Source organism: Mustela erminea, chromosome 3 (genome assembly GCF_009829155.1).
Source record: "Mustela erminea isolate mMusErm1 chromosome 3, mMusErm1.Pri, whole genome shotgun sequence".
Lineage (NCBI taxonomy): Eukaryota > Metazoa > Chordata > Mammalia > Carnivora > Mustelidae > Mustela > Mustela erminea.
This window is the reverse complement of record NC_045616.1, coordinates 31,051,008-31,067,251: the sequence shown is the minus strand read 5'-3', so window position 1 is coordinate 31,067,251 and position 16,244 is coordinate 31,051,008. Positions and strand designations below refer to the sequence as shown.

Genomic DNA, 16,244 nt, shown 5'->3' with positions numbered 1-16,244 from the left:
GTTATCATGTAAAAAAAGGAAAGAAATGTTACTAGCTTCTTCCATTTTCTTTCTTTTTTTAAATTTTTAATATTTTATTTATTTATTTGACAGATAGGCAGTGAGAAAGGGAACACAAGCAGGGGGAGTGGGAAAGGGAGAAGCAGGCTTCCCGCAGAGCAGGGAGCCCGATGTGGGGCTTGATCCCAGGACCCTGTGATCATGACCTGAGCCAAAGGCAGATACTTAACCAACTGAGCCACCCAGGCACCCCACGGCTTCTTCTGTTTTCATTTTGAGAAACAGAAGCACAAAGGTAGTGTTGTTAGAAATCCTCTATCACAGTGGGTATCAAAACATAGAATGACTTCAAGATTTAGTGACATATTGGCAATACAGAAACCAAGAAATATTAAATTGTAAACTGTATTAAATACAGTTTCCTACTTTCATTTTTTCTTAAAGATTTTATTTATTTGCTTGACAGAGAGATCACAGGTAGACAGAGAGGCAGGCAGAGAGAGAGAAGGAAGCAGGCTTTTTGCCGAGCAGAGAGCCGAATGGGGGGCTCGATCCCAGGACCCTGAGATCATGACCTGAGTTGAAGGCAGAGGCTTAACCCACTGACCCACCCAGGAAGCCCCTTACTTTCATATTTTAAATATTAAAATTTTTAATGTAAAATTTTATTGGTGGACACCCGCCCCCCAACCCCCGGCTCCTGGGCTGTGCTTCTAAGGAACCCATCAAGCAGCTTTAGTCCCAGTGCTCTAGGGCCCCTCCCATAGAAGACTAGGACACAAAAAGCTTGCTGGTGCTGCTCCTCAGCTGTGCGCTATGGGGACACCTGCCCTCTCCAATACTCTCTTAGCCAGAGCCCATATGAGGCAGTGACAGAGGACTGGTTGTGTGCAGGCAAGTCCCTACAGTGGCCATCACTACTCCACAGTGACTCCTAACCCCCAGAGAAAGGGAAAGATAACCACACATACAAGTCAGAGGAGGCCCCACCAGTGGACTGGAAGCAGGCAGGTGGTTTGACAACACAGAGGAAGGACACAGCAGTCTGGTGCTACTGCATCTCTAGCAAATACCTGGTCTGGCTCAACTCAAGTCCAAGTCATCCCCAGACTGGCCCACTACCACTACAGAAACCAGACTCTGCCTACAACAACTGGTAGAGAGCCATTGCAGCTGGCTGGACTGAAGGAAAAAGCAGCTCAGCCACAACAGCAGGGCACACGCATCTCACATAGGAGATACCCCTAAAGTACCAGGTTCTGGTGAACAGGGGACACAGTGGAGCACTGTGGACCTCTTCTTCATAAGACCATTTAGTTTCAGGTACAGGAAACAGGGCTGTCTTTCCTAACACAGAGAAACAGATACAGAGAGTAAGACAAAATTAGATAGAAGAATATGTCCTAAATGAAACAATAGGATAAAAATCACAGCTAGAGACCTAAGCAAAACAGAGGTACATAATATGCCTGAGAATTCAAAGAAATTATCGTTAATATACTCACGGTACTTGATGGGAAAAGAGTGGAGGACTCAGTGAGACCCTTAACAATGAGATAAAAAAAAGTAACAGAGATGAAGAACACATTAAATGAAATAAAAATACTCTAGATGGAATACATAGTAGAAGCAGAAGAATGAATCAGTGACTTGCAGGACAGAGTAGTGGAAAGTAATCAAGCTGAGCAGATGAGAGGAAAAAACTACGCAAAATGAGAATAGACTTAGGGAACTCATTGATACCATCAAGTATAATAACATTTGCATTATGGAGATCCCAGAAGGAGAAGAGAGAGAAGAGGGGGGCAGAAAATTTATTTGAAGAGAAAATAGCTGAAAACTAACTGAATCTGGGGAAGGAGACACCTCTACATCCAGCAGGCACAGAGATCCCCCCAACTAAATCAGCCCAGCAAGGTCCACACCAAGACATATAGTAAGTAAGATGGCAAAGACTAGTGATGAAGAGAGAATTTTAAAAGCAGCAAGAGGGACGCCTGGGTGGCTCAGTTGGTTGGACGACTGCCTTCGGCTCGGGTCATGATCCTGGAGTCCTGGGATCGAGTCCCACATCGGGCTCCCAGCTCCACGGGGAGTCTGCTTCTCTCTCTGACCTTCTCCTCGCTCATGCTCTCTCACTGTCTCTCTCTCAAATAAATAAATAAATAAATAAATCTTTAATTAAAAAAAAAAATAAAAGCAGCAAGAGAGAAGAAACTAGTTACATACAAGAGGAACCCTATAAAGCTATCAGTGGATTTTTCAGCAGAATTTTTTAGGCCAGAGAGGAGGAGTATGATATATTCATAGTAGGGGGGGGAATCCTGCAACCAAGAATATCCAGCAAGGCTATCACTCAGAATAGAAGGAGAAATAATTTCCCAGACAAACAAAAGTAAAGGAACTCATTACCACTAAACCAGCCCTAAAGAAAAGTTTAAAGGGGACTTTTCAAGTGGAACGGAAAGACCAAGCAGAAAGGAAAAAGTAAGGAAAGTAGGAAGCACAAAAGTAGTAAAAATAAGTATATCTATCAGTCAAAGGGGGATGCCTGAGTGGCTTAGTTGGTTAAGTATCTGCCTTTGGCTTAGGTCTGGATCCCAGGGTCCTGGGATGGAGTCCCGCATTGGACTCCTTGATTAGCAGGGAGCCTTCTCCCACTGCCTGCTGTTCCCCCTGCTTGTGTCCTCTCTCTCTCTCTCTCTCTCTGTCTGGTGAATAAATAAAATCTTTTTTAAAAAATCAGTCAAAGGACTCACAAAATAAAAGGATATAAAGTATGATATCATATACCTAAAATATAGAAAAGAGGAGTAAAGAATGGGTTCAACCTTAAGTGGCCATCATCTTAATATAGACTTCTCTGTATATGAGATGATGCATACAAACCAAATGGTAACTACCGATCAAAAACCAGTAATATTCAAAAATAAAGAGAAAGGAATCCAGGTATATTACTCAAGAAAATCAACTAGTTTTGAGAAGAGAGCAAGACAAGAAGGGAATGGAGAAAAACTACACAAACAAACATAAAACAAGTAACAAAATGACAATAAATACATACCTATCAATAATTACTTGAAATGTAAATGGACTAAATGCTCCCAAAAATAAGGGTGACAGAACGGATTTTTAAAAAAAAAAAAAAAAAAAAAAAAAACAAGACCCATCTATGTGCTGCCTACGAGAAACTCATTTCAGACCTAAAGCCATAACACAGATTGAAAGTGAAGGGCTAGAGAAGCATTCATCATGTAAATGGATGTGAAAGGGAAGCTGAGGAGATAGCAATACTTCTATCTGACAAAATAGACTTTGAAATAAAGACTGTAACAAAAGACAGAGAAGGACATTATATAATCATTAAGTAGATAATCCAGCAGGGAAATCTAACAATTGTAAATATTTATGGATCCAATATGGGAGCACCCAAGTATTTAAAGGGGTTAAACATAAAGAAAGTGATAGATGGTAATGCAGTAATAGTAAGGGATTTTGAAACCCCACTTATATTCAATGAGCAGATTGTCCAAACAGAAAATCAAGAAGAAACAGAGGCTTTGAATGACACATTGGACTCGGAGGATTCAACAGATAAATTCAGAATATTCCATCCTAAAACAGCAAAATATGCATTCTTCTCAAGTATAGATGGAACATTCTACAGAATAGATCACATATTAGGCTACAAAAAAGTCTCAGCAAAGTCAGAAAGATCAAAGTCAACCCATGCATCATTTCTGACCACAACACTATGAAAGTGGAAATGAACCACAAGAAAAAATCTGGAAGGACCACAAATACGTGGAGGCTAAATAACATGCTACTAAACAATGAATGGGGTCCACTGAGAAAACCAAAAAATTCATGAAAACAAATAAAAATGAAAAAATGATGGTCCAAAATCTTTGGGATGCAGCAAAAGCTATTCTAAAAGGGAAGTTTATAGCAATATAGGCTTACCTCAAGGTGCATGAAAAATCTTTAAAAAACCTGACCTTACACCTAAAGGAGATAAAACAGAAGAACAAACAAAACCCAGTGTCAGTAGAAGGAAGGAAATAACAAAAATTAGAGTAGAAATCAACAAAATAGAAATTTAAATAAGCAGTAGAACAGTTGATGAAACCAGTTGCTGGTTCTTTGAAAAGATCAACAAAATGCATAAACCTTAAGCTAGACTCATTCAAGAAAGAGAGAGAGGGGTGATTCAAATAAAATCAGAAATGAAAGAGGAGAGATAACAGCTGACACCACAGAAATACAAAGGATTATAAGAATGTTATGAAAAATTATATGCCAACAAGTTGGAGAACCTAAAAGAAATGGATAAATTCCTAGAAATATAGTTTTTCGAAATTGAATCAGGAAGAAATAGAAAATTGGAACAAACTGGTTACCAGCAATGAAATTCAATTAGTAATCAAGACTGCCAGCAAACAAGTCCAGACGAGATGGCTTCATAGCAAAATTCTACCAAATATTTAAAGAAAATTTAATACCTCTTCTCAAACTATTCCAAATGACAGAAAAGGAAGGAAAACGTCTAAATTTATTCTACAAGGAATACATTACCCTGATACCGAAACCAGATAAAGACACTAGAGAAGGAGAACTACAGGCCGGTAACTGTGGTGCACATAGAGGCAGAATTCCCCAACATAATATTAGCAAATTGAATTCAAGTTTAAAAAAAAAATCATTCACCACTATCAAGTGAGATTTATTTCCAGGATGCAAAGGTGGTTGGATATTCATAAATCAGTCAGTGTGATGCATCACATTAATACGATTAAGGATAAAAACCATATGATCATTTCAATAGATGTAAAAACAAAAAAAGCATTTGACAAAGTACAACATCCATTCATGATAAAAACCCTCCACAAAGATCTAGGGGGAACATACCTCAACATAATAAAGACCTTATATGAAAAATCCAGAGTTAACATCATTCTCAAAGGGGAAAAACTGAGAGTTTTTCCCCTAAGATCAAGAACAAGACAAGGATATCCACTCTCACTTTTATTAACATAATACTGGAAGTCCTAGCCATAGCAATGGAACAAGAAAAAGGGATAAAAGGCATTTAGATTGTTAAGGAAGAAGTAAAACTTTCAGTGTTTGCAGGTGATGTGATACTGAATATAGAAAACCCTAAAGACTCCACCAAAAAACCACTAGAATTAATAAACGAATTCAGAAAGGTCCCAGGATACAAAATCACTTTATAGAAATTAGTTGCATTTCTATACACTAATAATGAAGCAACAGAAAGAGAAATTAAGAAAGCAATCCCATTACATTCAGCAAAGATAATAAAATACCTAGGAATAAACTTAACTTATAAACTCACCTGAAGGAGGTGAAAGACCTGTACTCTGAAAACTATAGAACATTGATGAAAGAAACTGAAGATGACACAAAAAATGGAAAGACATTCCATGCTTGTGGACTGAGAGGACAGATATTGTTAAGATATCCATACTACCCAAAGTGAAGTACACATTTAATGCAATCCCTATCCAAATACCAATAGCATTTTTCACAGAACTAGAACAAACAGTCCTAAAATGTGTACGGAACCGCAAAAGACCTGAATAGCCAAAACGATCTTGAAAAAGAAAAAACTGGAAGTATCACAATTCCAGATTTCAAGTTATACTACAAAGCTGTAGTAATCAGAACAGTAGGGCACTGCGACAAAGAGACATAGATCGGTGGAACGGGATAGAAAACCCAGAAACAAATCCACAATTATACGGTCAATTAATTTTCAACAAAAGAGGCAAGAATATGCAATGGGAAAAAGACAGTCTCTTCAATAAATGGTATTGGGAAAACTGGACCACTTTCTTACACCATACATAAAACTGAATTCAAAATGGATTAAAGACTTAAATGTGAGACTCATAACTATAAAAGCCCTAGAAAGAGCATAGGCAGTAATTTCTCTGTAGCAACGTTTTTTTTAATTAAAGATATTATTTATTTATTCATTTATTTATTTATTTAACAGAGCAAGAGATACTTTCTCACTTCCACTTCCGTTCATGAAATTAAAGCAAAATCTTGGTTTTAACATCATTGTGATCCTAGGTTTGGGAATAAAAATAATGTTTAGCTGCAGAAGGTATTTGGGAAAGGTACAGCTGAAAGGTACTAATGTCTTGTAATAGGAATAACTCTTGAACAGGTTAATGCTACTGTTTAAACCCTGATATCTACTAAAACAAATCAGATGCTCCTCCCTTTCATGCATATGCTTGTATGTGTAGACATTACCATGCTTTCTATAAATCTGTTACATTATACTGGCATCTGGATTAGGATAAAGATCAAGTTTAGGTGTAATTTTCAATTTCTTGAACTGTTTTTTGAGAATAACTTAAATACAAATTTTTTTACCATCCGCATCAGGCTATTTGATATATGACTTATATATTTACCATTTCCCTAAACAAATCTATCATATAAAATTAGACTTGTTAAAAAATTGAACTGCCACAATATATCACCAGTGTATGAATAAATGTACAAACTGCTTTTATAAGAATGATTTAACATAACCCTGAGCTGTTAAATGATAGCCATAGTATGACTATTTATACTAATGTTTTTAATAAAATTAGATCTGATTTGGTCACTTACTTTCTTTTAGCGAAGAGTAACCAGAATTCAACAAATAGAGAAGGATATACTTCGTATACGACAACTTTTACAGTCCCAAGCAACAGAAGCAGAGGTTAGTAAACTGTTTTTTTGTTTGTTTGTTTGTTTATAGATATAAATATAGTTGTTTTAAGATAATAAAATATGTCTAATTAATGTGGCATCATTGAAATAAAGATGTTCTAGAGAATTGAAACACTTCATAAGGTTGTTCGTGAAAGTAAGTGAATTACCAAGAACCTTGATTATGCTGATCTTTTAATAATTCCTACCCAGTTAAAATCTATAGAGCCATAAATACAAATGCTTTACTTAAGTCATCAGATTCCATATAATCAGATAACTAACTTAATTTGGCTATTATCAACTAGTAAATAAGCTATTACCTCTCTGTAATTCATGATTAAAATTGATCATACAAATTTATTTATGCTTGCTCTACAATCCTCATTAAAATTACAATAAAAGGATAAAATAGAAAAGACATAAAGACAGGGAAGGTAATAATAAAATTGGGGGAGCTGGAAAGCAGGTAAACAAATGCACGATTTTAGTATATGGTAGTGAATTAAACACCTAGGTCAGCAGTAGGGGGTCTTGAAGCAACTCGTTTTATACTATAGAGTCTTAAAGGGTTCCAAAATAGGTCCCTCTGTATGTGAAGCTAAAATTTTAGTTAGAGGATGATTGAAAATTTGTTAAGAAGCAGGTGGAGCCTCCAGAGGCTGTCTTGAACTCTCAGTAGTGGGTATCTTCTTTCCAATCCCAGCAAAAGAAGAGGAACTTATTCTAGAAAGGCTAAAAGAAAGGGTCTTTTGATAGGGGTAACCCTAGTGTAGCTGAAGTTGGGATATCATACTAAAAACTGAAATAAGTAAAAATTTTCTTACTGAATGCTAAAACCTTCACTGGCATCCAGGCTTATAATATAGGCAAGTTCCAGGGCGCCTGGGTGGCTCAGCGGGTTAAGCCGCTGCCTTCGGCTCAGGTCATGAACTCGGAGTCCTGGGATCGAGCCCCGCATCGGGCTCTCTGCTCAGCAGGAAGCCTGCTTCCTCCTCTCTCTCTCTGCCTGCCTCTCTGCCTGCTTGTGATCTCTCTCAAATAAATAAATAAAATCTTTTTAAAAAAAGTATATAGATATAGATATAGATATATATAGGCAAGTTCCTAGCAACTGCTTCTCTAAGAAATGTGACTAACCCAAGAAAATAGACCTAAAGGTACTGATATTGGAAGATTCCCCAATAAAACAACCCAGCCAGACCACCCTATAGAGTAGCTGTAGTTGCCAGTCTTCATCCCTCATGCATAGAATGTCACTTAACCTTTTTGTAAGTAGCCCATTCTGAAGTAGGGATGGACAATTAAAGACTACAAGACTAATGGAAAAAGACAGTATGCAGAGAGAACACTTTAAAACCTAAAACTAATGTTAATATTCTCATAAAAGGAAATGCATCCACAGTGGTAGAAAACAATGGTACATAAAAAGAACATTCAGAGGATTCAAGAAGGAGTTCTTGGGAATTAAAAGTATGGTGTTAGCAGAAATGAAAGACAGACTTCTCAGAAAATAGACCAGAAAGGTATGAGATGGAAAACAGAAAAGGTGAGAAAATCAAAGAATCATTCCTGGAGGGTTCACTAGCCAAATAAAAAGGAGCTCCAGAAAGAGAATGGAGGAGCTGGAGGGGGGAAATAATCACAGAAATAAAATACCCTAGACTTGAGGGGCATAGTGTTCCAGATAAAATGGTCTTTTCAGTATCCAATACCACAGATAGAAAGAATCCCACAGAAGGCACATGGCACAGTTTCATTTCACTAGGAATAAAAATAAAGTCCTAAAACATTCTAGAGAAGGGGAGGAAAACAAACAAGAAAAAGAAAACAGGAATGTAAATGTCTTTAGTTATATATACAGCAACACTGGAAGCTGGGAAGCACATACCAAGTTCTTAAAATTTCTGAAAGAAAATTATTTCCAGCTATATTCTAACACCTGTTCTCTGACACGGCTCGGTGTCCCGTAATTCTGTTCAGTTCTAACACTGACTACCCGGAGAGCAGAGTGCAGACCCCCCATTTAAGGATAAAGTCATTCACAAGACTGACGTTACTGCAGACACCAGCTGCAAGTGTCAGCTGTCCCCAAGCCACCTGTACTCTGCCCAGCTTGCTGTAAATTCTACTGCAAGTGGGTATATTCTAATACCATTCAATTCTGACACTTAACTACCTGGAGTGAACATATCCTATACAGGTTAATGGCAGAGTGCTCCAGAAGACTACCGCTCCACAAGCTACCCATACTTGTGCCCAACTGGCTACAAATTAGGGGTTTCCCACATCCCCCTAGGTTTATTAATTTACTAGAGTGACTCAGAACTCACTGGAATTACTACACATACAATTGCAGTTTTGATAGAGAGGATACAGATCAGGAACAGCCAAATGATGAGACCAATGTAGGGTAAGATCTGGGGAAAGTGAGGGATAAAGAATGCAGAGCTTCTGTGCTCTCATAGACTCTCAACAGGTCATTCTCCCAGCACATCAGTATATTCAACAATCAGGAAGCTCCACTGAGCTTTAGCATCCACAGTTTTATTGGGAGTTCATTATGTAGGTGTGCTTGATTAAACAGGTGGCTATATGATTGACCTCAATTTCCAGCCCCCTCTCTTACTCCTTTCTGGAAGTCAGTCTGGCCCAGAGTTCCAACCTTCTAGTCACCTGGTTGGTTGTTTTCCTATATGCCTGACTCTTAATATCATAGGGGCTTTGACTTTAGTACATCTGAATCTGAAATATGCAGAAACGTGTATTTGCTAAGTAGGCATTTTAAATACAAGTACTATGAAGTCATATTCCTAAAAGCAGTTTAACTTGGCTCTCTTAAGCCAATAAAAACTGGCTATTTGTAATATAAGGAATAAATGTCCATTTTGCAATGTTGACTCTTAAGGACTAGGGGGAAAAAAGAACAGTATCTCTGCTCCTTTTTCAGTCTCACTGGTATCGTTGTTTGTCAGTATTCTGGTTGTTGCCACTCCTTTGACTTTTCAGTGTAGTTTATCTTTTTCCCCCACCTTGATTTAATTTATTACGCTCTATTTTTAAAATTATTTTTAAAGAGGCAGCCTTTTGTTTTTATTGAGCAGCACTACATTTTGTATTTTCTCGTTTAAATTTTCTGCTTTGAGTCTTTGCTGCTATTGTTTTTCTCATTTCTTTAGTTACAGTTTTTTCCTCTCTTTTATATCCTGATTATTATTGTTTGTCTGCATCAAACAGATTCTTTTATATTTTGGAATGAATATTCACATTTATTTTTTTCTAGTTGATTGAATCTTGTATGAAATAGCTCTGTGTATTACATTTAATGTTCTCCACCTTGAATTTCATTTTTTCTGCTATTAATATTACTACCCTAGCTTTTTGTTGTCATTTTCCCACTATAACTATTCCCTGCTGGTACTTCCAAAGTTTACCAACTTTCTGGCCTCCAGAAAGCCCTAAAAAATTGTCATTTGTTGATTGCCGCCCTTATTTTCCAACATGGTTCTGAGGTTTTTTGCAGGTTGGAGACTTCTTTGTGTTTTTTGTATTTGTTCAACTTCTATCCATACCATTAGATCTGGGGCCAACAGTCCACTGTTGTAATCCAATATCTTCTTGCTTTCTTTCGTTATGAAAATGATTATATCAGTCATAGCCTACAGTGGTTACGTTTTGTCTACTAGTTCAGCGAATGTACATTAAACAAAGGTACCATGTCACATTTAAGAAAGAACAAGAACTTTTTTTATTTGCTTTTTAGTTTCTTTATTCCATTGTTGTTGTTCAGCTAATAATAGATAAGTGGAAGGATCTGGAAAATGGAGAAAACCAGGATTTGGACACCCATAAATTAGTTCGTACATAGTAGAGACAAGAAAAGAGAAGATAATAATAGTACCATTATTATTAATATTAATTTCAGATTATTTTCTCAAATTAATTTCAAATAATTTCTCCATGAAGCGTATTGCATATAGCATTGTCTTTGTCCTACCTGTTGACAACTCTGGTTTAGGGTCTAGACGCAGTATGTAATTGAAGTGATGTAATTATTGCACATGATTCAAATATGAAAAATTACAAAAAGATACATGAAACAACCAGTTCTGCCCCTTTCTTGTGTATCTCCTCAGAAAAGCTGGATTACTTATCGACAAGCAAATACACTTGGGGAGATCAAAAAGATGGGATCTGTGGGGAGAATTGTAGGGTGGTTGTAAAATCTTTAGAAAATAGCCAGTGAGAAAGCCAGGTCACTCCATCAGTTGAGCATCTGTCCTCGTTTCAGCTCAGGTCCTGAGATTGAAGTCCGTATCAGGCTCTGCTTTCTGCAGGGCATCTGGTTAAAGATTCTCTGTCTTGTTCTTGCTCTCAAATAAATAAGTAAATAACTCTTAAAAAAAAAAAAAGAAAGAAAGAAAAAGAAAATAACCAGAGAGAAATATTTATTAAAATCCTATACAAAGTATTTTTATGACTATTAGTAAGGAGACAGATAGCTCAATTTAAAAATGGGCAAAAGATTTTAGTAAACATTTCACCAGAAAAGGTACAGCAATAGCTGGTAAGCACATGAAAATATGCTTACCGTCATTAGTCATTCAGGAAATGCAAATCAAAACCACAGTGAGATACCAGTTTATACCCATTAGGATGGCTGTAATCATAAGGACAGTTAATAAGCATTGGCAAGGATGTGAATAAATAGAAGTTGTCATACTTTACTATTGGGAATGGAAAATGTACAGCCACTTGGAAAACAGTTTGGCAGTTACTTAAAATACTAAACATAGAGTTACCGTGTGATCCAGCAATTCCACTTCAAGGTACCTATCCAAGAGACATGAAAACATACGTTTACACACAGACTCTAACTTGAATGTTCATAGCAGTATTATTCATAGTAACCCCCAAAGTAGAAACACTGCAAACGGGGATCAGCTGGTGAATGATTAACACAATGTGGTATATCTTTACAACTGAATACTGTTGTGCAATAAAAAGGAACAGATTGGTGATACATGCTGTAACGTGGATCAAGCTCAAAAACATGCTATGTAAAAGAAACCAGACATGTAAGTCTGCATGTTTCATTTATAAGAAATGTCCAGAAAAGTCAAATTTATAAAGACAGAAAGTAGTTAAGCTAGGGACATGGGTGGGAATGAGGATTAACTAAAACGAGCACCAGGGATTCTATTAGAATGATCAAAATGTTCTAAAGATGGATTATGGTGATCCTTGGTACACTTAGGAAAAAATGATACCCTTGTGGTGCATGGGTGGCTCAGTGGGTTAAGCCTCTGCCTTCGGCTCAGGTCATGATCTCAGAGTCCTGGGATGGAGCCCCTCATCGGGCTCTCTGCTTAGCGGGGACCCTGCTTTCCCCCTCTCTCCCTGCCTACCTCTCTGCCTACTTGTGATCTCTCTCTGTCAAGTAAATAAATAAAATCTTTTTTTAAAAAAATGGTACCCTGGAGCACCTGGGTGGCTCAGTGGGTTAAAGCCTCTGCGTTCGGCTCAGGTTATGATCCCAGGGTCCTGGGATCGAGCCCCGCATCGGGCTTTCTGCTCAGCGGGGAGCCTGCTTCCTCCTCTCTCTCTGCCTGCCTCTCTGCCTCCTTGTGATTTCTATCTGTCAAATAAATAAATAAATCTTGAAAAAAAAAAGAATTAAAAAAATGGTACCCTTAAATGGGTGAATGTTGTGGTATGCAAATATCTCAACAATTTTTTTTTTTTTAAACTTTTTTCAAGCCCTAGGGTAGTAAAATTTGGGGAAGTTTGTCCAGCGACTCTGGAAATGAGGATGCTAGTTAGGATTATTCTTTCATAGGAATCAGCAACAGTTTCTTTGCCTTCAGTGTTGAACAATGGTAAAGAGTGTTCACTTCAATATACTGAAATTGGACCATGGTAAAGAGTGCAGGCAAGCCTAGGACCAGTAAAAGAATAAAGGGAAGTAAATAACAAATAAGGAAAGAAAATAAAGATAGTAAGTGTTAAATACTAGTTTGCGTCCTGGAGTCAGGCTTCTGATCCCAGTTCTGACTCTGCCATTACTAGGTATGAGACCTAAAGCCAGGTACTAATCTTCTCTGTGCCTCAGTTTCTTTATCTGTAAACTGGGGATAATAATAATACCTACCTCATAGAGTTGGTATGAGGTTTAAATAAATCAGTAGATGCCAAGTGATCAGTGCAGAGTAAACGTTGGACTTTTTTTTTTTTAAACTTGATCATATTCATCATTCTATCCTCAGATGGACCTCTTAATCCTTCAGGACTACTGTGTTTCTGTGGATCCCTCATTCTCCTTTTTTTGGAAGTGACTTTACTAATCTTCCTCAATAATTCCATCTCCTCCTTCATAGAGAAAACATTATCTGTTGTCAGAACTGCCTGTTCTTCCTGTCAGAAGACGTTCTGCCTTCTTGTGTGTGCTTTGGATTTTCAACTCCTGCCTTTTAAGAACTCCTTACTCCTCTCTTTTCTCTTACATATTTATCATCTTTCTCTTCTGTGACAGCTTTGCATTGACATTTAATCACGCTCAAATCTTATCTTTCAAAATATAAAATGAACCTTCCTTAATTCTGCCTTTCCCTGCAACTACCTTCCTCTGTGGGTCCCCTTACCTCCCTCATTGTCTTTCCCCCACTTCACAGGTGTTTATGGACTCCCAAGCCTGTATTTCCTCCCCACCGTTCACTCTTAAAACACACCAGTCTAGTCTCTACTCCCATCAGCGATTTCTATATTATTAACTAACTTGATATTTTCAGTCTTCATCTTGACATTTTCTACATTATTAAACATTTCCCATTGCTTGAAATATTCTTCTCTTGGCATTTATGGCAACACTGTTTTGTTTTTTTTTCTCCCACCTCTTTGGCTTTTTGTATGTATTCTTTAAGTCATTATTTCTTTTATCTGTATTATCTTTCCCTTAGACCATCTGTATGCTTATAGTTTTACTTACCTTTTTTTATACACTATTGGCTCTTAAATTCATTTTTTAATGAATTCCAGACTCCTAAATCTGTGTGCCTTCTTTGCATCTCCACTTAAATGTCTCCAAGACACCTTAAATCCAACATACTCAAAATGTAATGATCTTCTCCTCCTAAGTCCTTCTTACCATGCCACTTCCTCCAAAAAACCCTCACTCTGTTAGTATTAACTTCTGTGCAAGTGACACCATCATTATTCAGTTGTGTGAGCTAAGGAATATAGGAATAATTCTTGACACAAGATCTCTTCTATTCCATATCCATTAGTATCAAGTCCTTCAGATTTACCCCTCTGTCCCTACTTCTTTTATCCATGTCACTGCTTGCCTGGTATCAGGTACCATCATCTCACGCTTAAATTTAATACATTAGCTTCCAAACTGGTCTCCTCTATGTTTCCTACCATTTTAGACCATTTAAAATTAGAATTTGACCTTATAAAAACAATTTATATTAACTTTTCCCATTAATAGCCATATCAGTTATTTGAGGGCAGAAGTGATATATGAGAATCACACTAAAATTCAACAAAATGAGTAAGATTTTTTTTTACCATCTTTTTTTCTATCTTCTGCCCATGATTTTTCTAATATACCTGAACAAACCACCTCCTCCCCTTACCACATGTCCTTTGCATATGATCTGTTTACCTAAAACCTTCCCCTAACTCTGTCCCTTGCCCCAGAACTCCTTTACATTGCAGTTCAAGCAGCATTTTTTAAGATGGCTCCTTCCCAAACTGTTAGACCATGTGATATCCCTCTGCTTGTTTATTCTCACAGCGCCTATACTCTCTTCAATGTGCTTGTCAGTTTTTACTTCATTGTTAGTTCTCTCATTATGGTATCCCTGATGAGACTTTGAGCTTGAGGAGTATGTAGAACAGTGCCTTATTTTGCCAGCACTATATTCTGTGGCACCTCGTACAAGTAACTAACATAAGTAGATGCTCAGTAATTACTTTTACATTGACATCTTTAATTATGTTAGTGTCAAATCTTTGTGTTTTTAATAGGATTTTTATTCATTTTGTCTCTCGATTTGAATTGTTTTCTACTTTTATTGAATTTGTTGAATTTTATAGTGGTATTTTCATATGATACTATTTTTTCTTCTATTTCTGAATTATTGAGCTACCTCATTTTTGCCTATATATAACTTGACTAGTTTATTGATGGAAATATTTCATGTAAATTAACTTTTAAGTCATTTAAATGGTCTAGGAAAGCTTGATGTTTAAGGAAATTACAGTAGAAGCCATTTTGTAATATAATTATCCATTATTAAATACAGCAAGTTTTTAAAAATATAATTTTTATTTTTGAGTATCATTTTCCTAGAGCCAGCAAGCACATTTGTGCTTCTAATAAAAGATAATGGAAAAATTATTTTACTTCTTTGATTCTGCAGTGGTGTTTTCACAGAGTGATTGCTTTATCCTGGATATAACCTATCCTGAGATGACTGCTTTTACTGGATATAATCTGTCATTTTCATTTCATATAACAGATGGTGGTTACATTAGAAAATGTTTTTGGTTTTATTCATATCAGAATCTAAGAGCTTACTGATTTCATGACTTTTTTATTAGCAGAAGATATATATATGTGTGTGTGTGTATAAATACACAGAATGTATTTGTAGCTTAGGTAATAGTTTAACTGTTATATTTGCAGCTCCATTAAATGCCAGAACCATGTGACCTTGAAGAAGAGACATTTGTTCTAGTTGGGTTATATCCCCTGATAGTGATGTGAGCACAGCTGGTGGAGGATGGTGTTTCTGTGAGTCTCAGAAAATCCTTTGTCTTGTGCGGCTCTAATGCTCAAGGGACACACTTCACTTTCCTCTTGCTGCAATAGTCATGAAACCATGCTGGAGGTTATGAAGTATAAAGTACAGTTCCATGCTTTTGTAAACCTGTATAATTGATGCATTTAAAGCTCTAATAAAGGAAAGAAAAGAAGCTGTGGGGTAAGAGAGCATTCACCATTTTTGTATGTAATGATGTTAACTCCCTATTTATTAACAGAGGTCATCTCAGAACAAGCATGAAGCCGGCTCACATGAAGCTGAGCGGCAGAATGAAGGTCAAGGAGTGGCAGAAATCAACATGGCAACTTCTGGTAGTGGTCAGGTAAATAAATTATTTTATTTTATTGTTTTTCCTTTAAATTAGCTATGTAAGTATTTTTTAAAGGAATGTGGAGTGAGAGTGTCCTCAGAATGATATGTAAATCTTACTGATACCTCCAGAAGAATTCAGTGCCAAAATGCTCTGTCATTTTTCTTTATTGTATCTAACAATAATGCTTTCAAAATTTCTAGGTATATTTTATAGCTCTAAATTGTGTATTTCTGTTTTAGTCTAAAATGATTAGCGTTGGGGGAGGAGGTTTTTTTTTTTTTGAAAAATAAATGCTAAACTGCATTTTGGTTATATATGATTTGACCTAGTTATTTCTTGCATTGAACAGATTTGCTCTCTCTCTA

The 16,244-nt window shown here is 36.8% G+C and overlaps 1 protein-coding gene across 12 annotated transcripts in view; it reads left to right on the top strand.

Annotated features, from left to right (window-relative positions):
• The window catches only part of APC (APC regulator of WNT signaling pathway), a 338,974-nt gene that overhangs the window by 285,722 nt on the left and 37,008 nt on the right, over positions 1 to 16,244 (top strand). For all 12 annotated transcript variants that reach the window (XM_032335545.1, XM_032335546.1, XM_032335540.1 and 9 more), the window contains 2 exons: positions 6,662 to 6,745; positions 15,784 to 15,888. In XM_032335545.1, the coding sequence (XP_032191436.1) occupies positions 6,662 to 6,745; positions 15,784 to 15,888 (189 nt within the window). The remainder of the gene's footprint in view (positions 1 to 6,661; positions 6,746 to 15,783; positions 15,889 to 16,244) is intronic.